Source organism: Mus pahari, chromosome 14 (genome assembly GCF_900095145.1).
Source record: "Mus pahari chromosome 14, PAHARI_EIJ_v1.1, whole genome shotgun sequence".
Classification (NCBI taxonomy): Eukaryota; Metazoa; Chordata; class Mammalia; order Rodentia; family Muridae; genus Mus; species Mus pahari.
This window is the reverse complement of record NC_034603.1, coordinates 28,311,247-28,338,538: the sequence shown is the minus strand read 5'-3', so window position 1 is coordinate 28,338,538 and position 27,292 is coordinate 28,311,247. Positions and strand designations below refer to the sequence as shown.

General features: G+C 46.4%; 1 protein-coding gene across 5 annotated transcripts in view; it reads left to right on the top strand.

Moving 5' to 3' along the window:
- Nucleotides 1-27,292, top strand: part of Tom1l2 (target of myb1 like 2 membrane trafficking protein) — a 119,012-nt gene that overhangs the window by 54,474 nt on the left and 37,246 nt on the right. For all 5 annotated transcript variants that reach the window (XM_021211555.2, XM_021211554.2, XM_029546321.1 and 2 more), the window contains exons 2-5: nt 8,697-8,781; nt 14,419-14,497; nt 18,994-19,143; nt 26,711-26,845. In XM_021211555.2, the coding sequence (XP_021067214.1) occupies nt 8,697-8,781; nt 14,419-14,497; nt 18,994-19,143; nt 26,711-26,845 (449 nt within the window). The remainder of the gene's footprint in view (nt 1-8,696; nt 8,782-14,418; nt 14,498-18,993; nt 19,144-26,710; nt 26,846-27,292) is intronic.

The window sequence follows — 27,292 nt, the reverse complement described above, 5'->3', positions numbered from 1 at the left end:
TGCTGGGATTAAAGGTGTGCACCACCACACCCGGCTTCCCAGAGAACTCTTATATCTCAAGAAAATACTGAAATTGTTTTGAATTGTAGCTAGTAAATTGAATTTTTTTCTGTCACATATTTTTTTTAATTTATTTTTATTACGTTTATTCATTTGTGGGAAGGGGCCGAGGATAACTTGTAGGACTCTGTTCTTTCTTAGCATGTGGGGCCTGGGATCAGCAAGCACTTTTACCCAATGAGTCATACAGGGTTAAATATTTTCCCTCCCCACAGTAGCAGTTTCAATATTCTTGGGGGCTATTTCTTACAAACAGAGTTTTTGAAATGTGGTTTATATTGAACATTAGTGTTTCTGCCAGTAAAGGATAAATCAATTGTGTGTTTATGTGTGTGTGTGTGTGTGTGTGTGTGTGTACATGAGCATGAGGATGCTACACTCTGCATATAGAGCTCAGGAGTTGGTTTTCTCCTGCCGTCTTGTTGAGGCCTAGTTTCTCTTGTTTCTGTCATGATGAATACTCGAGACTAGCTGGTCTGCAGGCTTCTGAGCTTCAGGCAGTTCTGGCTCTGCCTCCTGTCCTGCTGCAGGAATGCTAGCCCTGCAATGATACTTTGTGGAGGGCTGTGGGGTTGTATACTGTGAACTGCAGAATATTGCTGTAAGAAGCTAGGTACGGTTGTTTGCACAAATACTCAAGAGGCTATGGGAGGATTGCTGGAGTTGAAGGTTGTGTGCTTTGTAAGCAGTAATTTTCATTCTCTCTCTCGCTCTCTTTCTATATAAAGGGATGAGTGTGCATTCCTTGAAGATTTAGACCAGTAGCTTTGTGGCCAAGAGGCTGCTGTGTGGACAGCAACAGTGCTGTACCTCCCCATCTCCTGCCCACTTCTGAGGGTCCGGAAGCACAGCTCTTTTTCCTAGCTGGTTCTAAACACCCTAGGGGTTTAAATATTTAGATTCATAACAAAAACTGTGCTGTTGCTGCTCCTTTACCTTAAAGATGAACCAATCCAAGTTTAGGGGCTTCTTCCTGTTAACAGAGCTCTTTGTAGAGTTGCCTGGCTATGCCTGGGCAGCATGTCAAGACTGTCTTAGAATACCATATAGATGAACCAGCAGTGTACACATAAACATAGACACACACTGCGGAAAGAAATTAAAGACAAACAAAGTGAGTTCCAGGACAGCCAGGGCTATACAGAGAAACCCTGTCTCGAAAAACAAACAAACAAACAAACAAACCANAAAAAAAAAAAGAAAGAAAGAAAGAAAGAAAGAAAGAAAGAAAGAAAGAAAGAAATTAAAGACAAGTAAATGGATAGACAGTTTTTATTAAATGGAAGGAAAGACAGTATTAAGATATTAATGCTTGGGCGGAGCAGCCTAGGGAGATGGCTCAGTGGGTAAGAGCACTGGCCACTCTCCCAGAGACCTGGGTTCAATTCCTAGCAACCACATGGTAGCTCACAGCTGTCTATAAATCCAGTTCCTGAATATCTGACACCCTAACACAGACATGAATGTAGGCAAAACACCAATGCCATAAAAATTAAATTAAAAATATATGTTAATGCTGCCCAAAATGTTCTATATAGATGTGGGGAAATCTATCAAAATGCCACTCACAGTTTTTGTAAAAGTTTTTTAAAAAAATCTGATTTAGAATTCCCATGAATTCTGAGAGAACCTTCACATAGCCAACCAAAGAACAAAGATCAAAGTTGGAAGATGCATACTTCCTGGCTTCAAAATTACTGTGAAACTAGATACTCAAAACAGCGTGGTTCCGACCTAAAGGCTGATGTATGAACCAGGAGCAGAGTAAAGCAGGAGCCCAGGAGAAGCCTCTCTCATGTGCTCACTGTGCTTTCAATGAGGTGCCAGGGCCCTTCAGTGGAGGAGGAATAATGATTTCTACTAGTGGTGCTAGAAAAATAAATATTCACCCATAATAATAAATTAGGTCTTTATCTTATATCATATACGGAAGTTAACTCCAAATTGATCAAATTCCTAAGCAAAAGAGCCTAAACTGTAAGTCTTAGAAGAACACAGGCGAAAAATCATAGTGATTTAACAATTTCTTGGGTGTGACACCAAAAAATAAAAACAACAAAAGAAAAAAATAAATAAATGTGACTTTATCAAAATGAAAACTTGTTTGGTTGAGTGTGGTGGTGTGCAAGTTTACAATCCTAGCGCTCAGTGGGAGTTGGGGGATCCTGGGTTCTAGGCCAACCTGTGCTGCACAGTGAGATCTCCTCTCAAAAGATTAAAAACAACTCCTTTTATGTGTTAAAGAATATTTTCAAGAGAATGAAAAGCCAACGTACAAAATTGAAGGAAATATTTGCAAGGAATATATCAGATAATGAATTACTATTTAGAATATGCAAAGAAACCCCAAAACTGAACCACAGAAAAAAAACCAACTACCCAATTTAAAAAATGGGCAAAGACTGTTAATAGACACGCCTCCAAAGGAGATGCTCAAATGTCTGGGAACTGTGTGTTTCCACGAACAGATGTTCAGCATCATAGTCACCAGGGAGATGCAAATCTAAACACAAGATTCTACCTCACATTTGCTAGGCCAGGATTACATGATTGATCTCAGTTCTGCTTCAAAGGCCTGGGTATTTACTCTATGTTTTCCCATCTGGTAACAGAACCCGAGTTTGGATGTGGTGTTTCTCATCTAAGACAAATTGTGAGGCTGCTCCATTCTACCTTAGTTTATAAGAGAGGGTCCATCGCCACCTTTTATATAAAAGTTTCCTGTAATCCATATATCTACTGTGCTTGACACAAACTAAAGTTATCTGAGGGGAGGGAGCCCATAGGATCAGGTATCTTCTTGACTAAGGACTGATGAGGACCTGCCAGTTCACTGTGAATGGTTCCACCCCTGGACAGGCGGCCCTCATTATAAGACAGCAGCCTGAGCAAGCCATGAGGAGCAAGCTAATAGCCAGTGTCCTTTCCTGACTTCTGCATCCGTTCCTTCCTCCAGATTCTTGCCTTCAATTCCTGTCCTGACTTCCCTCAGTGATAGAGTATGGCCTGGAAGATGTCAGGTGAAGTTAATCTTTTCCTCCCCAAGGTGCCTTTTTTACCACAGCAATAGAAACCTAACTAAGACATGTACCGGTACTGGTGATAGATAAATGGCCCCTGTATAAGTGGGACATGTCCTTACTTCTCTCACAGTGACACTTGTTTTTTTTTACCTAGCATTAGAATTCACACATCCAAATCAAAGCTGTGCTTACAAGCAGTGAAAGCACACTCAAGGTTATATAGCTAGCTCCTAAAACATTTGCACAGCTGCATTCACTGGGCTACAAAGAGCAATTGTTTTAGTTATCACTAATTTTTTTCCAAAAAGAATATCTCCATCTTTTCACTCAGTTTTTACATATCTCCTATCTTTTCACTCTCGCTTTACATCATTCGTGATATTGATAGGCCGTTTACTACCAGACAAGCAGAGTCACTCACAAATAGTGGGACTCTGCCCTTCTGATGAGTGCAGAACCACATAGAAGCTTGAAGTAATTTCAACCAGGGTCCACAGAAGGCACAATGTGGCTGGCACAGAAGCAGGCAATGTTGGATCCTTGTATATAAGATGAGTAGATGAGAAAGTACTTTAGCATCAATAAGATTAAGAGCCAAATGGGCCCCTGTGGTGCCCTGTCTACCCTGCTCTACCATGGCATGTATGAAGGAAAGTTCAACACCAGGAACCAGTAGCTTTGGGGCTCTCAAGAAAATCCGAGCATTGTAGGAAGGCAGCTGTTGAGTGGCAAGCTGATAGAGACAGAGATTGGCACCAGAAAGAGTGGTACGAGGCCCCCATCATTTGAGCAAGGGGAGAAGATAGTGAGGGCAGAGGCCCTGAAGATGTAGAGGCCTCAGTTCCAGTGTAGCTCTGGGACAGCAGAGTGGTCTGCAGCCCAGGGCTCCTCAGAGGAATGTAAGATCAGTTCACAAAGCCTCACCACGAGATGATCTGGCCATTCCAGTCCCTGCTCTTCCTGCCACGCTGGCTCTGAACACCCCTTCCTTGAAGGTGTCCTTTCCCAGAAGAGATGTTCGGGTGCTTCACTCTGTCACACCTGGAAGGGGCTCATCTGTGCTTTGCTCAGGCAGCTGTCCCGGCAGGAGGCTCACCTTGAAGCAAAGACTGTGAGCCTGTGCTTCTGACCTTTCAAGGCAGCCCAGCCAGGAGAGAGACCACCTGGGCAGGGCACTTCAGTGCTTCACAGAACTCGGGCTATACTCACCCAGGCTGCTCTTTGGTAAAGCCACCAGGGACACAGACGTGGGAGGCTTTATAGAGAAAATACTAAATCAATGAAATGTTATTTCTAAGTTTGGTTTAGCAGCAGAATTCATTAACCTTCTATTCACCCCCCCCCTTCCTCTGATGGTACCAGCAAGGTGTTCAAAGGCATGGCCACTTATTCTTAGGGTCAGCACGTTTATTTCAGTTACTGGGGTTTTGAGTTTTCCAACTAAATGGTACTCACTTTGATTATAAGGAACCAACCCAAGAAGAGTGCTTCTTTATTCCTGCTTCATTAGAAAGCCACGCCTGCTGAAGCCAGAGGAGGGGATCAAGGCCGTCAGAGCAGCTCAATCAATTCTTATTTTTCTTTTCATAAAAGAATTTTCATCAGATGGGACCAAAGTTGTGTCTGATTAATTCTGGGATTGAGGCCACTCAATGTGGCCTCCCTTATTTAGTCTGGTCTCCAGGCTAGAGGAGAGCAAAGTTCATTTCTTTTGACACGTAAATTGTCAAATCCTAAAATAAAACTTGGTATAGTGGTGGAAATACAGTGCTCCAGGGAGCAATAGGCAAATCCTTCCTGCTAGCCATGAGCTGGAATGGATAAAGACTAATACAACAGTAACCATGGTTGCAAAATGTTGAACTTCCTGAGGCTATGCTAATGGCCAGGAGCTGGAATAAGCAGAATAAAGCACCCAGATATACATCCCACTATATCATCCTGATATTGTTGCCACAACATTCGCTTCATTCAGAAAAGACTACCCCCAGCGCGGTGTAGGACCCGGGCCAGAAGTCCCTCAAGCCTTGACCCCGACAGAAGTGCGCATTCTCTCTGGAGCATGGTTTTCTTGCCTACCCAGCCCTCCCGTGCATCCGTCCTAAGGCAGCCTGCTGAGAGGAGCTCTCAGTGGGTTGGTTTCTTGGCTGCCATATCTACACTTGGATGCTAAATATACAGACTTCAGAGGCGCCAGCGCTAGAAGGCAAAAGAGCACTGGTTTAGCATTTTGCATTCAGCGACATTCTTTTGGTGAGTCTGGAGAAGAAAACAGCCAGATTATCTCCGCAGTCAGCAAGTGTGGGCACTAGCCCAGAGTTATCAGAACAAAGAACTCGCTTTCCGGGTACTTCAGGCCACGCTGGAGAAAGGAGAAAATGGGGAGTTTGATGGGTAGAAAGCTCATTGGGTAATGGGTCAATAATATGCAATGAAGTTTCTGGATTACTGTTACTATCAGTGAGGCAGGAATGGCCCCCATGATGCAGGTGTTCCACACACCCATTATTGCCTTCTGCCTCAGCTTCCTAACATCCTATGTGAGTGTTCACAGAAGTTCCATTTCCATCGAAGAGTCGAGAGGATAAACTTTAACTTCTTAGCCCCGCTTTATGGGCTGTCCTTTTGTACGGCCCCCATCTGTACCCTTCCCTTAAGAGGAAGATAACAGAGGCAGAAGGAGGGTCACACAGTACCCTCTGACCAGGCTGCAGAGGTCAGTGCAGTTCTGTCTACACCTTGAAGGCAAAGTAAAGCCATGTGGTCCAAATGCCACCTTCTCGAGATTGACAAGAGCCTGAGATGGAAACTAAGGGGAAAGAGATGATTAAGACACCCACATTGACAGTCCAGCCTGGGTGCTGACAGAGGACGCCACATACTGTGGGTGGTTGATACCTGTCCTAGTGCTTAGGAGCTCCAGAGGAGGATGTACATGTCCCTTACCACACAGTGACAGCCTTTGCATATAGGACAATAAGACTGAACTAAAAGTGCCAGTCTGCCTCCCACTGCCCATCTACAGAGCATGAGCAGAGGATGCAGTCTACCATACAAGGTACAGTCCTTAACCTGGGCCACACATATCTGCATTACCACGAGTCTTCCCAGAATGGTGGCTGAGTACCTCCTTTAATCAGATCAGAATCTCTGGGTATGTGTGTTCTAAATACTCCTCAGAAAGGTCGTGGATTTAAACAGTGCTGAGGACTACTACCTTGAACCTAGGCCTTCATCAGTCATAAATGTGTTGCATAGCTCCCAAGTGATGTGGTGATGTTACAGGCTCTAGGGGTCTTGAAATGGTACAGTCCAGGCATCTTCACTGGATTTGTTTTCTCTGCCAGAAAATTAAGAAGCAGGAAACATCTGAAATGTAACAGTGACAGGGGAGAAATCTCAAGAACCATAAACAGAGTACACATTTAAAGAAAGGTGGTGGCTGTCAGGGAGGGACAGACAGACATGCAGGACACCGAGAAAAGACCTCCGCAGAGCAGATGGGGAGACTCAGAAAGCCAAAACCCAGTCTCTTCCTGGGGGCTGGTGTTTTGTTTTATAGCGTCTGAAGAGCTTTCCTCCCCTACTTTAGGATTGGTCAGTTTGAAGACAAATAGGATGGTTGACTGGTCTGCAACTGTTGTGGGACATGTCCTGATGGGGCCCGGAACTGTGTGACATATATCCCAATAGGGCCTTGAACTTGTTGAGCCACTCTGTCAACAGGGGGCCTGCTAGTGAGACATAAAAGCTGCCAGGTTTTTACATCAGGAGGGTGAGAAGCTGGCCATCTTGGCAATTCACCACCTTTATTATTTAGCCATGGCCCACCTCCCCATCTGTCTGCCTACCAGGGAGTCTGTTTAACCCCTGGTCTTTCATTAGGAAAAGGTGAAAGAGATGTAGTCCCTGCCATTGTGGGGCTCACAGCCCAGAGAGCAGAGGCAGCCCAGAGTCTAGGTCTGACCCTGAGCCTGCTTCTTCTCTGAGTCTTTTTTTTTTTTTTTTTTTTATACTCCAGAAGAGGGCATCAGATCTTGTTACGGATGGTTGTGAGCCACCATGTGGTTGCTAGGATTTGAACTCAGGACCTCTGGAAGAGCAGTCAGTGCTCTTAACCACTGAGCCATCTCTCCAGCCCAGGAAAGCCATCTTTAAAACAATTATTTTATTATGATACATAGCTTTGTTGTTGAGTTACAGGGTCCTTTATATTCTGAATATTTTATCATGTATGTGATTTTTTCAAAGACTTTTTTCCATTCTATAGGTTGCCTTTTATTCTGTTGTCTGTATCTTTAATTCATGATGGAGGCTGAGTTTGGTGGCACTAAGATCAGAGCCAGGGTCTGTGGAAGGTAGTTACCTACCACTCAGCTCTTCCTCTGAGCCCCAGAGGTTTTCATTTTGATTAGCCCAGTGTCTGTATTTTTCCATAATGATTGCCCATGCCATTAGTGTTATATCCATGAAATTATTGTCAAATATGTGTCATGGAGCTTTCTTCCTGCTTTCTTCTAAGAGTTTTACAGTTTTTACCACTGTGTTCACATCTTTAATAAGTTGTGTTAATATAATGTAAGAAAAGTATACAACTATCTTCTTGCATATGGAAAGTTATTTTTAAAACAATTATTTTATTATGCTTTGCCTGCATATATGTCTGTGCACCATATTCATGCCTCATGCCCAGGCATGATCCTCTGAAACTGAAATTACAGACAGTTGTGATCCACCCTGTGGGTGTTGGCATGGAACCTGGGTTCTCCGGAAGAACAGCCAGTGCTCTAACCGCCAGCCTTCCAGCCCCAAGAACCATTTTTTTTCAATGCCAGGATGGTCCTTTCTCCTCCATTAAATGCTTAGCAGGTTGTTATATGTCAGGGACTCAACACCATGTGTTTCATTTAGTGAGCTTTACGTCATTGTGACAAATGGTGTCAGTTCAAGGTCAGTTGGCTCTGTTGGTGGGAAATATGTGGGTGAGCAAAATGGCTCCCTCCAGTGTCTAGGAAGCAACGTGTTTCCCAAATCCTCTCTAAGAAGCTCCACCACCTCCCACTGGCACCAGAGACTGGCAAATAAGCTCTTAGCCTTAAATGTTTGTCAGGCATGGTGGGGGCAGGGGGTAGGGGGCAGGGATTAAGATCTAAACTGTGATGTCATACCTGCTGCAGCTCACTGAGTTTTCCCTTCCTTCTGAGGTGTGGTTTTAACCACTGCAAATGCTTTTTTATGACTATAATAGCAGATATCGATAGAGGACAGGCTGTGTGCCAGGCTGTTTCCTAAGGGGTTACACCTATTGAGCCATTTAACTTTTCTGATGAGATATATGCTATAGTTTTACTGGGTTTTGTACTTGTAAGTGGCGGAGCCTGTGTCCTAGCTTGTTGTTTTGGCTGGGCTCTGAAATCTGTGGTCTGCAGTGGCTCAGGCCTCCTAGATATGGATGGGATTTGGCTACTGGAGCAGCCTGGCCCTCTGGCTGAGTGTCCCCGATGGTCACTTGTGAAAGCAGGAGCCCCAGTAGTGGTTCTAGTCGCTTTCCACTCCCTTCCAGGGCCCCGTACTCCAGGAGAAATGTAAAGCAGTTTCTTTCTGATTTCACAGAGAAGGCCACGGATGGCTCCCTGCAGAGCGAGGACTGGACGCTGAACATGGAGATCTGTGACATCATCAACGAGACAGAGGAAGGGTATGTTGTCCTGGGAAATGTCTTGTCTTGGTTTGGGTGGGATAGCATACATAGCTTGTCAGGGCTCAGGGTCGTGGGTTCGACGCTGGTGCTTGTTTGGTTTTTTAATTATTATTTTCAGTCTGTTTGCTTTGGCATTAATAAGCTGAAATCCAGTATCTGTCTTTTCCCACCCCAGCCCACCCACTTCCCCACGGCAGTGCCTCAGTTAGAGAATTGAGGCCTCTCCATCATCTGTTCTGAACCATGAGGCGAAATGGAGCTGCTTGGCTTCCCATGCTAGTCATTTGCCTCTCCCCGTCCCTCCTCAGACCCTGCTTCCATAGTGCAGACACAGGGGCTCTCTGTGCATGGGTTGTTTTCTAGGGTACTATAGAAGTAGGCCCAGAGCATAATCAGATAAAGGGGTGACTGAGGGGCATCCATGGCTCAGAGCAGCTGGGCATGTCTGGTGTGTGTGGACTGAGTGTACAGCTCGTCTCTGGCCTTTCTGCACTGCTTAGGCAGATCTTGGTGTTATCGAGCACTCTGTCCTCGCCTCTATGTCTGCCCTCTGTGCATATTTCTTACAGACTAGCCTGATTCAGGATTAGTCCATAAACACCCCATTACTCTTACTGTGTTCTTCTCAACTCCAGTGTGGCAAGGAGAACAGTTGGGACTCAGGCAGCCTGGGCTTGTAGATTAGTGGTGTTATCTACTTGCTAGTCTTCTCAAGTTGGTCCTGTGTTCATTCGACAGAGACTTACAAACAGTGTTTGCAGGCGCTGTTGTAAACATGGAGGGCACAGCAGTGAGCACGACACAATTTCACCTCTTAGGGAGCTGCCAGATTGGAGCAGGGGGGCAAACTGTGAACAAGAGAAACCACATAAGCTGGTCAGGTAGGCTGAGCCCCATAGGGAACTCTAGGGAGGATCTGGACAGATGAGGTGGTATGGCCTGGCATTAATTTTCAATAGTCATCACTTGTTCAGAATGGGCTCACCAGGGCAGGACAAAGGCAGAGCAGGTAAACCAGTAGGGGTTTATTGAATTGCCCTGTTGTGAGTTGATGATGGTAAGCTGGACTGGAATGGTAGTAAGGATGCAGGAGGCATCATTAGATTCTGGGGAGATTCAGAAATTAAAGCTAACAGAATTTGCTGGTGTGGAATATGAGAAAAATGTCAAGAATAACACCAAAGTTTGGGACCTACGAACAACAGGCTGGAGCTGCTGCTAGTGCTGAGGTGGAACAGGCAGAGAATCGAGCTAGATCCGAGCTAAAGTCAATGTGTGGCCCACCCACTAGGGCTTGCCTAGGGGTGCTGGGGGCCACACCCTCTAGCCTGTGCCCAGTGTGGCTGTCTCCATGGGAGAAGAGCTGAGATGCCTTCCAAAGGGGCTTTTAGCTTGGCTTGAGGGACAGTGTGACTTGTCTTCAAGGTAGCATAAGAAGCGGGTACAGGTAGCCTGGTGTCACACAACGAGGGAGTATCAGGAAGCAGGCTCGGAAGTGTGGCTCAGGTCAGCTTCTCATCTGCTCTATTCTCTGAAGAATGTACTCGCTGCTTTCCCACCTCCCATCAATCCCCATGCAGGTTCCAGCCAGTGACTGGCTCACTAGCAAGCCTTCCAGAGCACTCCTGAGTTTTTGCCATGAAACGTTTAATCACACACCTCTGCAGCCCTTCTTCAGGCCCTTCAGCCTCATTAATTTTTCTTTTAGCTCCTTGAATTCTCTACAATTTTGTCTCCAATCAGATATCTAAGCATTGAGGGCAGAAAGTCCAAGACCCCTGGGATCCTCTTCCTTCTAAATGATTTAAGTCCCTTTCAAAGTGTGAGTGACCAGGACCTACTTTCTCAGTCACTGCTCCAAGAAGGGCTGCTTGTGCATTTCCCAGTGCCCTAACCTCTTGTTCACATGTGTTAGAATGGCAGCATGGTGATTCTCGAAGAGTTTCTGTACTTGCCTTGATTGTAATGTGTCTGCTGAACTTCCTCCCACATGAGGACAGAGAAAACATCACACACACAGTCTCTCCCCCCCCCCCTTTCTCTCCTGCTCCTGGCTGAAGGCTTCTGAATGTTGTTCCTCATGTTTCTCCCAGCCCGTCTCTCTGTCACTAAGCAGTTCCCCTCAGCTATTGGATCTCAACATAAATCTCACTCCTCCAGCCCCTTCCCTCTTGTCATCTTATGTGATATTATACTTGGGCTTCAAATCTTTGTGATGTCTCTTAGCTGTCCCACAGCTTCTATTCTGTGCACTTCATGAGAGCAAGAATTCCTTCTGTTACACTCAGTATTTTATCTCTGCCACAATGCAGCTGACACATAATCAGCGTGTGTGTGTGTGTGTGTGTGTGTGTGTGTGTGTGTGTGTGTGTGTTAGGGGGGCCTGTTTCATGTATCAGAGTCTGACCTCAAACTTGCTATATAGAGAAAGATGACCTTGGATTTCTGAGCCTCCTGCATTGCCTCCTAACGACTGGGATTACAGGCGTGCACCATCCACACCTGGTTTATTCAGTACTTGGGATCAAACCCAGGGCACTCCACGGAGCCACATCTCAGCTCCACAATCAGCTCTTAATAAATATTTTAAAGTGTGTAAAGAATTAATGACGTCCCTAAGGTAGTTTGATGAGAAATGCAAGCATGTAAATACAATCCTATCACAGCGTGACAAGGATTGAGACAGAGACAAAGGAGCGGAGCAAGAAAAGCTGCGTATAGCTACAGAGGAAAGCTGCATATAGCTACAGAGGCAGACATGCGCCTTGATTCTCAGCCAGCCTGGGGGCTGTCAGCAGCAAAGCCTTTCTGAAGGAGATGACACTTCAGCTGACTCTTATAGGATCGCAGGATATTAGCAGGACAGGCAGGTGGATGACAGAGAGAGAAGTAGAATCTCGAGGCTGGAAAGTAGTGTGCATATCAGGTGCATAGGGAGCATGGCAGTGTGGAGTAAGGGATATGGAGTCTGGACCCATCTACCTGGGCTGGAAGCCTAGGTCACCACTTACTTACACAGCCTATCTCCTTGTGCCTCAGTGTAATCACAGAGAAAAAAAATGATTTAGCAGTAGTGCCCATCTCATAGAGATAGAGTAAAGATTAGAAGAATAATCACACACATGTACGCACACACACACACACACACACACACATTGTTGTGTAGAGCAATCAGATACTAGGCAGGCTCTGATGAGGATCCAATGATCTGGATCATTTTATAACTATTTTTGATTGTTCCCAACTCACTGAGACCTTATTCTACAGCCTTTATCCTAGAGCAACATGGGAGATCCAGTCCAGTAGAGAGGATAGCTGCTGGGTGGAGATGGGGGCTTTGTTCAGGAGAAAAGCTGTGACTGGAGACATAACTTGTAGCTGTTTGAGAGCCACTAAAGAGCTCCCCACTGCTGGACAGGAGGGCTCACAGGAGTCTGAGAAGGGTGTGGGAGGCCAGAGACTGGTCTTGAGGCCCTGAAGGACTGCCCTATGGGGCCCCCACCTGAGAGAGCTCTCTACTGAATGCTCCTAGGCTTGGCCCTCTCACACAGTCCAGGTCTCCCTTGATCCCGCCTGCCTGCCCGATGGTGGCCTTACTCAGCAGTTGTTCCATCAGCCTTCAGCAGCATTTTAAATGGTTCTTCCAACCTGATTGTGATGCTCTACTCTGACACTTTCTCCGTCAAATCAGCAGAAAGAAATGCTTCTCCTCTTGCTCTCGGGTAGCACTTCCTGAAGCTTAGCATTTGGGAAGGGATTTTCAGCTTAAACCTAACCAGAGCCTGCCTGCTATCTGATTGGCCTTCACCCACAATCTGGGCGTGCTGACATACTGTCAGCCAGGGGTACACAGTCCTCCAGGGTGGTGCCCGTTTTTCTCATCATGGAGATCTGAGAGGGGATGAAGAGAGCGCGTAGAGAGGTGGTGCAGCCTGTCAGTCTGGGGTGGCAGTGGTGAGCCAAGCCTGCGGACAGGGAAGCAGTCTTCTCTAACCACTAAGTTGCCTGCTTTCTTCAGCCCAGCCCATCCAAGCACATAGTTGCCGAACTGCTGTTTTATAAAATCTGCATCCCTGCTGGAAATTGCCCATCTGTAGAACCCTTGAGTCCTGCCAGGCACACCTTTATCCCTGCACTTGGGAAGCAGAGGCAGATGAACCCCTGAGTTTAAGGCCATCTGCACAGAGAAGCCCTGCCTTGAGAGAAAATAAAATAAGAACCAGGTGCTACACTTGGTAGGCTTACCTCTGGGTGTGCAGTGCTCTGTCTGCACGCTTGGACTGGGACCCGGCTGCTTTTATCACTAAGGCTCTGCACTATCTCCTGACCTAAAGAATTCTGGTACGTTGTCGGGCGTGGTGATGCGTGCCTTTAATCCCAGCACTTGGGAGGCAGAGGCAGGCGGATTTCTGAGTTCAAGGCCAGCCTGGTCTACAAAGTGAGTTCCAGGACAGCCAGGACTATACAGAGAAACCCTGTCTTGAAAATAAATAAATAAATAAATTCTGATACGTCTAATGTTGGTTTGTTTGCGTGTTTTCCTTCACTACTCAGGGGCTTCCTATGAATTTTAGGATTATTTTTCTTATTTCTGTGAAGACTATTATTGGAATTTTGATCAGGATTGCATTGAGTGTATAGCTCATACTGGACAAAATAACCTTTTCCACAGTACTAATTCTGACAAAACATGAACACAGGAGTTCTTTTCATCTTCTAGTGTCTTTGTTAAAATTTTCCCTCAGTGTTTTTATTGTAGACACCTTATGCCTCACTGCCAGGGTCGTTTCTAATTTAGGGCTCCTATGAGTAGAATTGTCTATGTCTTTCTTCGCATGTTCATCATCATTGCCTTATCACAGCTCTTTAGACGCTGATTTGGTAGTCTGATACTTTACTAAAGTATTATCAGATCTAAGGGTTTTCTGGCAGTCTTTAGGATCGTCCTCTGTAGCGCAAGCTGGCTTAGAACTCACTCTGTAGACCAGTATGGCCTCTATCTCACTGACAGAGAGAGATCCACCTGCCTTTGCTTCCTGAGTGCTAGCCCAGGATTTTACATGCAAGGTCATATCATCTGCAGATGCCAATCTGACATCTCCCTTTCCATTGTATCTAGTTTGTTTCTTTTTGAGAGTCCAAGTACTAAACTGAATGACTCCAGAAAGGGGAGGCATCCTGTCTCAATACTGACTTTAGAGGAAATCCTTTCTGGCTCAGTATAATATTGAGTATGACATTATCACATATACAGCCTTTATTTTGTTGACCATGATCCCTCTATTCCTTGTTTATCCAGAGCTTTTTCATGATGTTGAATTCTGTCAAAGACTTTTTTTTTCATCTATTGAGACAATCATGTGATTTTTATACTTGATTCTATTTATTCTTATGCATATGTCTTATGAGTTTGGTTCATAAAAAAATGTGCAAAAAGTTTTTTATTCTCTTTTTGCAGCTGCATAAAGGTCGTAATGTAATTATCTCTATTTCCTCTTGTAGACATTCTCCTCCCCCAAGTCTTTCACATTTACAGACGTGCTGCAGTGAACAACCTTGATCCTACACTGGCTGACATTGGGCTAGTGCCTCATGAGGCTTGTGAGGATCATAGTTTATCTGTCCTTTTGCCAGGCCAAAGGATGCCATTCGGGCTCTAAAGAAGCGGCTCAGTGGGAACCGAAACTACAGAGAAGTGATGCTGGCCCTGACGGTGAGTATTGTTTCTGGGAGGGAAAGCCTAGGACACCTATACACAAGCATTACTCTCCCAGGGAATCCCTCTGCCCACTCAAATGGGCCTCCAGCATGTAGCCTGTGCTGTCATGGCTCAGCAGCAGCTTCCAGGGTCCCCTGCCCTAAATGGGTCGGAGAACATAGGATGTGGACGACACTGTTGAACCCCGCAGCAGTGGGTTGGAGCTCAGGACTGGAAGATCTAGAGGCCAGGACAGATCTTGGGTCTGCTTCCAGGCTATCTGAGATGCTGGGAGCCAGTTTCCTGTTTATACAGGTGTTCACCTTTATCTGTCCCTTGCCTTCCCAGGATGGAGAATTTCAGATGTTGAGATGTTTACAAGCACCTTCTAAAGTTGGCTGATTGCTCTGCTTTTGGGCTCTGAGAGGCCTTGGAATTTTACCTTCACAGCTAGGGAAGTACCAGGCTGTGTTATGCCACCATAGAATGGTCTTTTGTTTGAGATGAAAATGAAGATAATACAAAGGTTCCTGAAAAAGTCAGCCAAATGACTCCTTTCAGGGCAAATAGATAAGAATTGTGCCCTTCCTTAAGACATAGAGAACTAAAAAGGGTATTTCAGGTGCTATTTCTGACTTAAAAGCTAACAGTTTTTCAGATGCTGTAAAATCTGGGCCACAGTGGTTTTTTAATAGAAACTGTAACAAGTCACCATGTCAGCTTCTGCAGGTGGGGAAAAGTGGGTTATTTATCTCAAAATGCCGCAGCATGTTTTCTTGTAAAGCAGAGGAGCTGCTGTGGTCTCCCCTGCCCCCTCCCCAATAAAGTCCAAACTTAATCGGAGAGCACTCTTACCCACGAGCTTGGGATTTGCACAGCAGAGGAGAAGTCAGTTGAGAAATAAGTGAAAGCTTTCTTTTTTTTACTTCAACATTGGTAGAGCCTAGGGTAAAGTGCGAATCCTCTGTGTAGTGGCCTGCATCACTAGGGAGCCAGCTCTGACGTTTGTTCCTCTCCTTGCCGGCTCCATGCATCTCCCTGCCTCCCTACAGCATCCCTTGGCAGCCCTCATTTGACCTTCCCGTGGCCGAGCTTTTCTGCAGACTTTGGGATGCCTGTGGACATGCAGACCTGTTGTCCTTGCAGCTAGCTCCCTGCCTGGCACAGTTGGCATGGTCTAAGTCTGCCATGATGACCTCATTGGTTACTTTCTGTCAGCCCTGTTCCTTCCTGGTGGCCCTTCCCAGCTGTACATCTGTCCTTGCCTGGGCTGTTAGTATTTATCCAGTGGAGCTAGAGGTCCTGAGGGCCTCTCTGCCTGAGCCTTCACATGTGTGTTCCTAACATCTGCTTCTCGTTGCCTAGAGGCCCCCTTTGTTTATTCCGTGGGTTTTGGCCGTATCTCAGAAAGTTGCCACTGTGCTGCATTCCCTAAAACCCACAAAGTCAGGTTTGCCAAGATCCTTTTTGAAAGGGCAGCCTAAAGTGGCTTCCTGTGCCTCCTACATACAGAAGCTTTGGGCTGCTGCAAGCACATGTGCACAGGGTATTTTCCAAGGCCAGGATGTGACACACTGACCTTAAAGTCTGCTGTGCAGGAAAACCGAAGGAAAGAATAGAATCCTGTCCATGGTCTCCCTAGAAATAGAAGCAGAGCCGGGGGTTGACCCCAGTCTACTCCCCTGTTTTTAGTTACTTTCATGCAGGCCAGCTTCCTGAGCCTCCCACCGTGCTGATCTTCACCTTCCCCTCAGGAAAGAAGAGCTCAGCAGGTTGTCAGAGTCCAGAGAGTAAGTAGAGCATCCTAGAGGAAAAGTCGCCTGACCTGCTGAGAAGAGAAAGAGCCTCTCTGGTTCCCTGAGAGTGAGAACTTCTATCTCAGGGTCACCCAGAATCCGATGCAGACATTTAAAAAAGGGAATTCCCTGGACTGGAGAGATGATTCAGTGGTTAAGAGCACTGACTGTTCTTCCTGAGGTCGTGAGTTTAATTCCCAGCAACTACATGGTGGCTCACAACCATCCATAATTGAGTCTGATGCCCTCTTCTGGGGTGTCTGAAGACAGTACAGTGTACTCATATACATAAATTAAATAATTCTATTTTTTAAAAAATATTTTTATTTATTTAATGTATGTAAGTACACTGTAGCTGTCTTCAGATACCCCAGAAGAGGGCATCAGATTTCATTATAGATGGTTGTGAGCCACCATGTAGTTGCTAGGAATTGAACTCAGGACTTTCAGAAGAACAGCCAGTGCTTTTAACGGCTGAGCCATCTCTCTAGTCCCAAATTAAATAATTCTTAAAAAGAAAGAGAGAGGGACCTGGTGAGATGGCTCAGTGGGTAAGAGCACCCGACTGCTCTTCCGAAGGTCCTGAGTTCAAATCCCAGCAACCACATGGTGGCTCACAACCATCTGTAAGGAGATCTGACTCCCTCTTCTGGAGTGTCTGAAGACAGCTACAGTATACTTACATATAATAAATAAATAAATAAAATCTTAAAAAAAAGAAAGGAAGGAAGGAAGGAAAAAGAAAGAAAGAAAGAAAGAAAGAAAAAGAAAGAAAGAAGGAATTCCCCTTAGCTGAATAAAATATATGGTTATGGGCCTGGGGAAATGGCACAGTAGTTAAGAGCACTGACTGCTCTTGGAGAGGACCTGCGTTTGGTTCCCAGCACAACCAATTGCAGAGAATCCAGTGCCTTCTTCTGGCCTTTACAAGCACTATACATACTTAGTGCACAGGCACACATGCAGGCAAAATACCCATACACACAAAATAAAAATAAATCTTTTTAAAAATAAATTGCAGACAATGACAATGAGTTTACAAAACTTCCTCAGTGCACCAAGTACCATGTGGAGTGTCCAGAAGTACAGCGAAAGAAAGGAGGAAGGGTGTCGTGGGGGATTCAGAGCTGCTGGGTCTCCCAGGGGAAGTCTCGTGACACTGCTGAGCATCAGAGCAACGCCTTCCTTGAGACCTTAGCTCAAAGAACAAGAGAAGGACAAATAAGCTGGGACACAGTTGTTATTCTAAGGCCTCCCAGCTGATGCAGCTGCTTGGAAGAGAGCTCAGAGAGGGTGACTTGGTCCTCAGGTGGGTCAGGAGGTCAGGGCTCCTGAGACCATGAATCAGAGTTCCTGACCCAGGCTGGGGAAGTAATTTAGCTGTAGAGTGCTTGCCTACCATGCACAAGGGATGGGGTCAATCCCCAGCTCTGTGAGAGAAGGACAAGAGCTTCCATCCTTCTCTGCTTCAGTTTTTCCTTCCTGAGCCTCTTAGCTTTGAAAATAAGGCACCAAGGTATACTTGCATAGTAGCTATGGGAATAGAATGAAATTATTTAATATGGAGGGATCTCACTGTACCTGATATGTAACTGGCATTCAGTCTATGTCATAATTGTAACCTTTTCTCTCTGCACATTGTCGAGGCAAAAGCCTGAGACAGGAACCACCTAGGGAGCAACTTTATAAGCTAACTCATGGTCACACAGGAACAATGAGGTGGTTAGAGCTGTCCTCTGCTGCTGGCACTATTCTCGTATGGGTATTTGTTAGCAGGCCCTCAAAAGGTGGCTTGGGAAGGGTTGGGTGATCCAGTGAGCTGTTTTCAGGAGGAACAGAGTCAGAAAACTGTTTGAGGCTGGAGAGGCCCTTCCAGTACTCCCAGTACCTCACCTGGGAAAATGCAAGAAGCCATTCTGAAGTAGTCCTAGTGGCCATCTTCCCTGTGCAGCTGCAGAAACAGTTGACGTATGTCCTCTCTAACTCTACCTGCAAGGGAGAGAGCCCCTTGCTCCCACTTTCCAAATGAAGACACAGAGGCTGAGTGAAACTTGTCCTGGGCCATCAGAGAGGGAGTAACAAAGCTGAGTCTGTCTCCCACTGCCACCTGATCAGAACCTATCAGCCATCCTTTCTCAAAGCTACTGAGGCCTAGGGACCTCCCCAGAGAAGACAGGCGTAGCAGGGTCTTACTGAAGAAGGGTAGCACCTAAAACTGACTGGCAGCCAGGCCCACACACTGTTTGTCAAAGGTCCCAATGCATTGTTGTTGCTGATGTCATTTGCAGAGTAGGAGTATGTTGGGGATGTTTATTTGCTTTCTCACACACACAAGGGTAAGTAATTCACCTAGCAGCCTCCTCTTGAGACAAAACTTGTGTCCCATTGGCTAATATCTCACACTCGGGTCTAGAGAAAAGAATTAAAATGTTAATTTCCAGGAACCTCTCCGTCATTTTGACACCATTACATGACCATGCAAAACCTATGTCTCGATTACTAACCTAATTGCCTGGCCCAGGACCTTCAGTCAACACAGGATTGTCATTCCCAAGGAAGAGGGATGACTGAATTAGTGAGGGGATGTATGAGGGTTGGCTTTGGAGGGGATATCACAGGAGGATGATCTGGAAGCATGACTAAACAGGTGAGGGTCTCAGCTCCCTCCCCTCCTGTCCCCAGTGTGATGACCTCTCCCAACCCCCACAACTTTAGGTGCTGGAGACTTGTGTGAAGAACTGTGGCCACCGCTTTCACCTCCTCGTGGCCAACCGAGACTTCATCGACAGCGTTCTGGTCAAAATTATCTCTCCCAAGAATAACCCTCCCACTATCGTCCAGGACAAAGTGCTGGCTCTAATTCAGGTGAGCTGGCTCCCTCACCCCGTTTCTCCAGTCTGTGCTACAGGCTCATGCTTTCCCATTATTTCAGAGAAAAAGATGCAGATTTGTAAATATTTGTTACAAAATACTTATTTTCTTTATACTCACCTCACTGGAAATCCTAAGTGGTAGCCCTCTTGCTGTTTGGTAGAGCCCCCAGGAAACTTCTGAGTGTCCAGCCTCCAGTTGCCCAGATAAGTGGGTAACAGAATGGGCTTCAGTGGCCTCTGAGATACCAGAGTATAGTGGAGATCAATGGAGTAGAAAAGACCATGTTAGAGTCATGTGCCAGGTGGGTGAGGTCACAGAGCAAGGGCCAGCTCTGGAGTGGAAATGATGTTAAGGGGTGTTTCACTGAAGAGGTGACATTTCTGTTGGACACTGAGAAGTAGGGATGAGTTTAGTGGAAAGGCCAAATGTTGGAGGCATCTCAGGAGGAAAGCACCTACGCAAAGGCCCAGAAGCATCAGAGAACAGTTCTCCATACTTGAGATATACCTGCTATTCAATAGTAACAAATAACCCCAAGTCTAGACCCTTACAGCAGCACTGTTACCTTCTCCCTAGTTTCTGTAGGACAGACACTCAGGTGCAGTGTGATTGGGAGATTATAAATGTACCCTGCAGTCACGGCTGAGGCTCAGTACTCCACTTCCAAGATGGTGCTCAGACATGTCTGGTGGGGGAAGCTTCAGTTCCTTGATAATGTGACAAGAGACTTGTGTTTCCTAACACACAGACATCAAGGAAGTTCAATGTCACATCTTTTCTGTCATTCCATTTGTTAGACAGGAATTGCTAGGTTAAGCTTCAAGCATTTGGAATTAAGAGATGAGGTGAATCTGTGAGCATGTTTTGAAAATTATCTTTTGGCCAGGTGGTGGTGGCATACGCCTTTGATCCCAGCAGCACTTAGGAGGCAGAGGCAGGCAGACTTCTGAGTTCGAGGCCAGCCTGGTCTACAAAGTGAGTTCCAGGACAGCTAGGTCTATATAGAGAAACCCTGTCTTGAAAAAACCAAAAAACAAAAACAAAAACAAGAAAATGATCTTTTGGAAAGCAGAGTATAGTGTAGAGTGTCCAGGGCTGTGCTTGGGGTTAGGGCGGGGATGAGCAGGAGGCTAGGCCAAAGATGGGTAGGGCTTATGGGTTGTGTGCTGAGGGCCTTGGACTTGGTCCTGCAGAGGTAATGGGGAAGCCATTAAACGTTTCTGATCTGGGTTATACACAGACTTTAGAAAGAGCACCCTACTGTCATGGCATCTGAATCCATAAGTGCATCCAGTATGGATCAGTAATGCATGTGCAAGAGCCAAGGTGAGAGGGAGACACCAGCAGGGGCAGTGGCTGATAGCCTGGCTTAAAAGATGGCAGACACAGAATAAGCAGGGGATCATTGGATATGAGAGGGCCATTGCATGTTAGCGTGGAGAGGAGCCTGCTGCTCTGCCTCGAGAGCTGTCCCAGCTCCTGGGACACTTACTTCCTCCTAGTTGTTCAGATGTGCCTGCCGCAGAGAACTCCCACCCTGCAGCACAAGCCTGGCTTTCTTAGTCACATACCCTTCTAAAGGTCTTCCAGTGCAGCTTTGCTGTCTTTTCTGTTCAGCTCAGTCGGTTTCCTGAGAGCCCTAGGCTGCTATGTTCCTAGGGACTTGAGCAGTTGGTTGTCAGTATTGAATAGTATTTTTTTTTAGACTAGTAGATGAATGTAGCTCATTGAGGCTGAGAGAAAGGGCAGGGTGACAGAGCCCTCTTTTGTGCTTTGACCCCATGCTGTCATTTTGCACCCCTCCCTCAATCCTGGAGTGTACTTCCCCAGTTCTACCCACTCCCATAGCCTCTCCTGAGATTAGACTTCCAGGGACATGAATGGTAGCTTTCTCTTACGAAAGGTGGGACACAGAGCTTTAACCCTCTACAAGGTTCACACTAGCTGCAGAACTGGAAGGAGACATCCATTGAGGGCTTGCTCACCTGAGGACTACCCAGGCTCCTGGGCAAACACAGCTAACTTGATGGTGTGATCTGCTGAGGCAAGACAGGACCCCTTCACTGGCTGGGTCCTACCGTTCTCTGCCCCAGAGGCACCTGTTTCTTGCCTGCTCTGACCTCACAACTTTCTCATCTGGTCACTACTTCCCTAAGTCTAGCTCTTCCAAGGTCCTACCACAGCACTTCTAGCCTTGGGCTGATGCTGTAACTTTTGGGCGTCTTCCTTCTCTATAAAATGAAGGCTTGGTTTCTGCCCTTCTGCTCTTGGCCATGTAGCACAGGGGCCTACCTACACCTGTCTCCTCAGCCCTCCTCTTACTGGCTGAGCAGCAGCAGCTTTAGCAACTAGCCTAAAGTCTGATGGTGGGAGTGCGCTATAGTTTCTTAGCCTTCCTAGTGGACACGGGTGCTTCGTGTTTCGGGTTGCTGCCACAGCCTCCAGTGTGGGTTCTTGGGAAGCACATGCATTTTTTTTTTTTAACTGGGCATGTACTGAGTACATGGAGCTGACAGTTTCACTTCAGTACCATGAGAGAAGGTACTGGGTCAGGAGGGACCAGGACTTGTAGCTGTTCCACACCCTCATCAACATGCCACTTTCTGTCATTGCAGCCTGTTTGATGCGCTTGGGGAAGTGCTTCACCACACCATATTTAGCCACTTTATTGACTATATCAGTGTTCATGGGTTTGGCCACTGTAATCTCAACCAGCCTTAGCTGGAAACTATGGAAGAAGAGATAGCATCTGTACTGAGCATGCAGCGGTCCTCCCTTGACGTTACTCTACAAGCTATTCATATAACATTGACACTTCACTGGTAGTCTGAATAAATCCCTAAAGTAAAAACCAAGAAATACTGAGCTAGCTCATACAAGGACCAGATTAACCACAGACTTTGGTATCCTAACAGATCCTGGAACCAGTCCCCTGTGGATACTAGGAACAACTATCCTTTAAAAACTGACCCAGCAAGCCAGGTGTGGAGGTACATCCCTGCAATCCCAGGTGGGAGGAGGCATTCAGGGTCAAGGCCAACCTTGACTACATCGTAAGTTGGAGGCTAGTCTGAGCTACATTAGACCCTGCCTTAAAAATAGAATAGAATAAATTAGCGTGGTAACAATCATTGTTTTTCCTTATAGCTATGAGTAGGTAGTGGCCTTTAAGGCAAACCCTGCTGGATTGGAAAGTGGTTTTGCTAATGGTGCAGGTGCCAGTATAATCCAAACTCTTCCTTGGTGCTTGCTGAGTCCAGCTGCTTGGGAAGTGGGGTCAGGTTAGTCCTGCTGTGGCCCTCAGGGAGACAGCAAGTTATAAAGAGAGACTGGGGTTTGCAGTCAACTGGAACTGGAGCCTAGCTAGGAAGGACTGGAGCTGGCCTCTGGCTGCTGAGAATGATGGGGTGGGCCTTGCCCTACGTTTCCCATTCCAGAGAAGCCGACTGAATATTTAAGTTCTTGAAAAGCTTTGAAGTAAGAAACTACACAGACAAGCCCCGCCAGCTTCCTAGCCATGAAACATGCTTCAGGCTTTTGGGGTGGGGTTGGGATGGGGAGGGAACATCATGGCTCTCATTCCCAGCTGCCAGCCTGAGCCAACTGACTCTTATTTTACCTCAAAGATGGGAGTGTAGCTCCTGCTATACAGAGGGATGGGGCAGCTTTTCTGAAGTCTTTTGCTCCTGTGGTAGTGTAGGTGAGAGAGCTTGTTCTCCTACGTCTGCCTGCTCCAACCCATTGTCTCCCTACCCTTCATTGGCTTGGAGTCACAAGCATGCTTGGCTTAGAATTGGCCTTAGAAGTGGCATTTTCAGTAGCATGTGTTTACCATCAGCAGCCCTCAGAGCCAATGGTGAACAGACTCTACCAGTTGGGTACAGCTTCGTGTAGAACACTTGCTAGGCATATGGAAGATCCTGGGTTCCATCTCTAGCAAGACACACACGTACTCAAGCGTCTTCCTCCTGTGCTCCAGTCTGCCCCTCAGTGAGGCTCTCTGTGCCTTCTAATGTGAAGGCTAAAGTTATATTTTAAGTTTAAATTACTGCGCTTAAAAGATCTATAAAACAATCAAGATATTTTGGAAACATAATTTTTTGGTACCTCAGCAGCTGATGATTGCTAGTCCCAGTGCCTGACGGGGGAAAAATCTATAAAACAGTAGGCTTCAACCTGTGAGCCCTACTTGTCCAAAGATGGCTAACTTTCTGGAATGCTGGGGCTGTTGTTCATGTAGGATAACAAGCCATGTGTTTTCACTTCTGTAAACAAGTTTGGTTGCCCCAACCACACAGGCTGTGCTTGATCACATGTAGATAGGAAGTACGTCAGGATGCATGCTTGACCCCATTGGATGACGGTTGGAATGGAGAGGGAGGCTGGAAAGGTCTTAGAGATTGTGTTCTTCGATAGTGTTAGATGCCTGGTGGCACCTGAGCCTCATCACTGAGAAGCTGCAGACTACACTGCTTCAGGTGAGAGCCTCTGGCAGCTGCTGGGTTCTTTGTCCTCTTGGGGCAGAAAGCCCGTACTGGAACATGACCAGAAGAGGGCAAAGGTACCCTAGGACCTGGAGTTCAAATGAGTACTCATCTCTTGCCCTGAAAGTTGCTACTCAAAACCTTGAGGACTATAGACATAGACCAAGTGTAGTCATGTTGTGTCTGCAGTTTGGCACGAAACCCTAAGGCAAAAATTGACCTTTGTCCTCCATTTAGTCCTGCCCTTGGGTCCTTCAGTCTCCACATACTGAAACTACAAATAGGAAAAGAGGGAATTACATGAAGATCTTGGCTTCTAGTGAAGTGGCCACCATGTCATTTGCCAGACAGCATGGTGGCAGAGAACCTGAGAGAATGCCAGCACTGTACTGCCTGGAGCCTGTGTCCCGATAAGGCGGTTACTAGGGAAGCATCCTGCCTCTACCCTCTCTACTGATCCTAAGCCTCACTCCAGGGCTCAGGGTGGTCAAGAACTCTCAGACCTAGCCTCAGCTCCCCTAAGGAGGATTCTTCGCCAGCTCAGCCTGCAGCAGGAGCCCTACTTTATCATGTTCATATTGGTTCCTGACAGCCTCCATTGCTATCTCCTCTATTCTCTGAAGTAGGAAAATAAAGATGCTTAGTAACTGTGAGAACTTAATTAAATTTAGTCTGACAGTTATTGACTGACTGCCTTTCCTGTACAATGGCAGGAGACCTGTGTGTACCTTTAAAGATGCCTGACCTGGTTGGGGAGACAAGAGAAGTTATCTAGACGTGTCCCTAAAAGATGTTAGCGCATGTGACAGCTGTAATTTACCCATCTCCATGTTCCCACATGCACTGCTCCTTTAAAACGAGGGTTTTTCTTCCTTCCTCCTCCCTCCTCCCTCCTCCCTCCTCCTTCCTCCTGTGTTTGTCCCTCTGTTGGCATCCGAAGCTTATTCAGGGGAGATTACTGTGTGAGCATATGCTTTGTTTTCAACAGTCTGGCCTAGGCTGCCCAGGGGTCCTAGACAGGAGCTGGCACTGTGGCAGGTGGGGTTAGGGTATATTAACCAAGACTTCTTGTCTACAAATTAAAGCCAACTCTGCTTGCCTGCCTAAAGAGGAGAGTTTGTCTTGACAAAGCAGGACCTCCCAGAAGCCCTAGCCACCCTGACCAGGGTATGACTGGACCTGGGAAATGACAGAAGGGGCCAGGAAACCTTCACATCTTCTCTGTGCACACCACTTAGCATAGCAACTGTTCTTTTCTAGAGCACAAGCTATCTCTGACCCTGAGCCACCTACAGGCTTAGATTTTCAGAGGAGCAACTGCCTTACAAAAGGAGGATCCAATTCTCTGTTCTGTCCAGGGTTGTGCTCTTGGCAGGAAGATAGTCCCACCTTGGGCCATGTCCCAGTTCCCTAGGGCAGGCCCAGTTCCTGAGTATGTCTGAATATGAGGGGGGGTCCTGAGGAGTGAGGAGTATGTACCTAGAGAGAACGGCATGGAGCAAGGAAGCAGTAAGACCCCAGAGCCATTCATTTCTCCAAGAAAATGGGGCAGAAGAACTGCCATGCTTCCCCCCAGCCTTCCCCAGTGGGCTGTGACTCCTTGCGTTTATTTTTATTATTTCTTTTTAGAGGGTTAGGCATAGAACCCGGGGCTGGTGCACGCTAAGCAAGTGCTGTACCACTAGCCTGCAGGCTCCCAAGTTTGCTGTTTAAACTGAAAGCCTAGAATTGCAAGACTGAGCTGGATTTTGAGTAGGGAACAGACTTCATGATGCTGGAAGAATAGGCGAGGCTATGGCTGTGAGGCTGCATGGGTCTCCAGCTGGGTCTTGCCAGCAGCCTCTGTAGGTACCTTCAGTGCAGAAGAAAGGATTGGCAGAGATAGGCTGTCCTGGTGCCATGGTGATGTAAAATCCCCAAGTATGCATATTAAATAAATGCATCAAGGAGAGAAAGCCAGGCTGACGGTGTTGTTTGTGGTGTGTGAGATACATTGGATATAATTAAGGAAGCTTTTGGGAAAATGGCCTTTTAACTTCTAGTGGCTCTGGTGGTTAGAGATAGAATTTCTGTAGCTGCCTCTGGATTGGCTGGAGCTTATGGCTGTAGGCCATTAAATGCTGTGATGGTAATATCTCTAAAAAGTAGCATCTCTTCCTTTGGGTGCATACTGTAATAAAGGGGTGGCACTGGGGACCCTATTTCTGAAGAGGCTGTTGAATAATTTCTGGATTTGATTCCTCTGTAACTTCCAAAGAACAGGATTTTTTTTTTGTATGTTTGTAATTGTTAAGAAGTTTGTACATCACCAGAAACGGTGATCTGCTCACAGTTTTCTTGCTCCTCTTTGTCCTCTCTTCATTCAAGAAAAACTGCTGTTGGAACTTTCTACTTCATTTCTGTGTTTGGGCAGATGTCTGTTGAAACTGTCAGCTGTACAATGTAATAGAAAAACAGCAGGTTGATACAGGACTCTAGGGAGGTGGGGTGAACCCCAGCCACTGGCTGTGGGTGGTCTGGTTCCCAATGGACTCTTGTGCCTCTGGGCTGAAATCATGTCACCTGTCAGTGACAGGTCCGGGCCAGACAAGTTTTAGCACTGCCTGATCTGCTGAGGAAAGCTGGAGTCAGCCTTGACTTCTCGACACACATCAATTTCTCCTTTTCTTTCTATTCAATTTGCCTGTGGTCCCTGCCTCCACGGGGGGGGGGGGTGTCAGGCATCCAGTTGGGAGGCATTCAGGTAAGTCTTCACTTCCTTCAGCATCTCTGGCAATTGATTTCCTTGAGATGGGGCAAGTGCCTGCATCATAGTGTGTACAAGGGACTTAGTGTTATTTCTCTGCCACTTCTCTAAGGAAATACATGCTGAATTAAGTTTTATGAGTTTGTTCACATCCCACAGCATCATTGAAATCTAGGGCTTCGGCAGCTGTGCCTCAGCACTGGTTGCAGAAGAGGAGCAGAATAGGATTTGCCAGTGTGCCTTGTGTGGGCATGTCTGGCAGCATTGGCCTCAGAGAGGGTGGAAGGACCACTTGTACTTCCTGACAGGCCTTCCTCTCTCCTCCCAGGCATGGGCAGATGCCTTTAGGAGCAGTCCTGACCTCACAGGTGTTGTACACATATATGAAGAACTGAAGAGGAAGGGGGTTGAGTTCCCCATGGCAGACTTGGACGCCCTGTCTCCTATCCACACACCCCAGCGGGTAAGCTTCCAGCTAGTGTTTTCTAGAAAGACTGCCTGTAGAACAGCCAAGCGTTGTACCAGCCTTTTGCTGATGCTTTTGCATTATTCAGCTTGTCATGTGTTCTTAAAGCTCCAGGGCATTCCTTTTCAATAACAAGGGGGATGCAGAGGGAGACAGCTGGGTGACTGGTGATTAAGTGTTTCTCCCAGTTTCACACTGACAGTAGAAGAATATGGTAGAAGGTTCAGTTGAGCATTTTTCATGGAAATGGCTGCTTTGGCTAAGCCTTCCTGTGAGGGTCATTTGCACCTGCATTACAGAAGACTATAGATGATATAAGAGAATCTGTCCTTATTTCCTGTGGTACCAAGGGGTGATGCTTGCTCATCAGAGGCAAGGAGCAACTCTTAGCATGTGGTACAGTATGTATATCAAGTAGATAATTTCTTTACTTTTTTTTTTTTT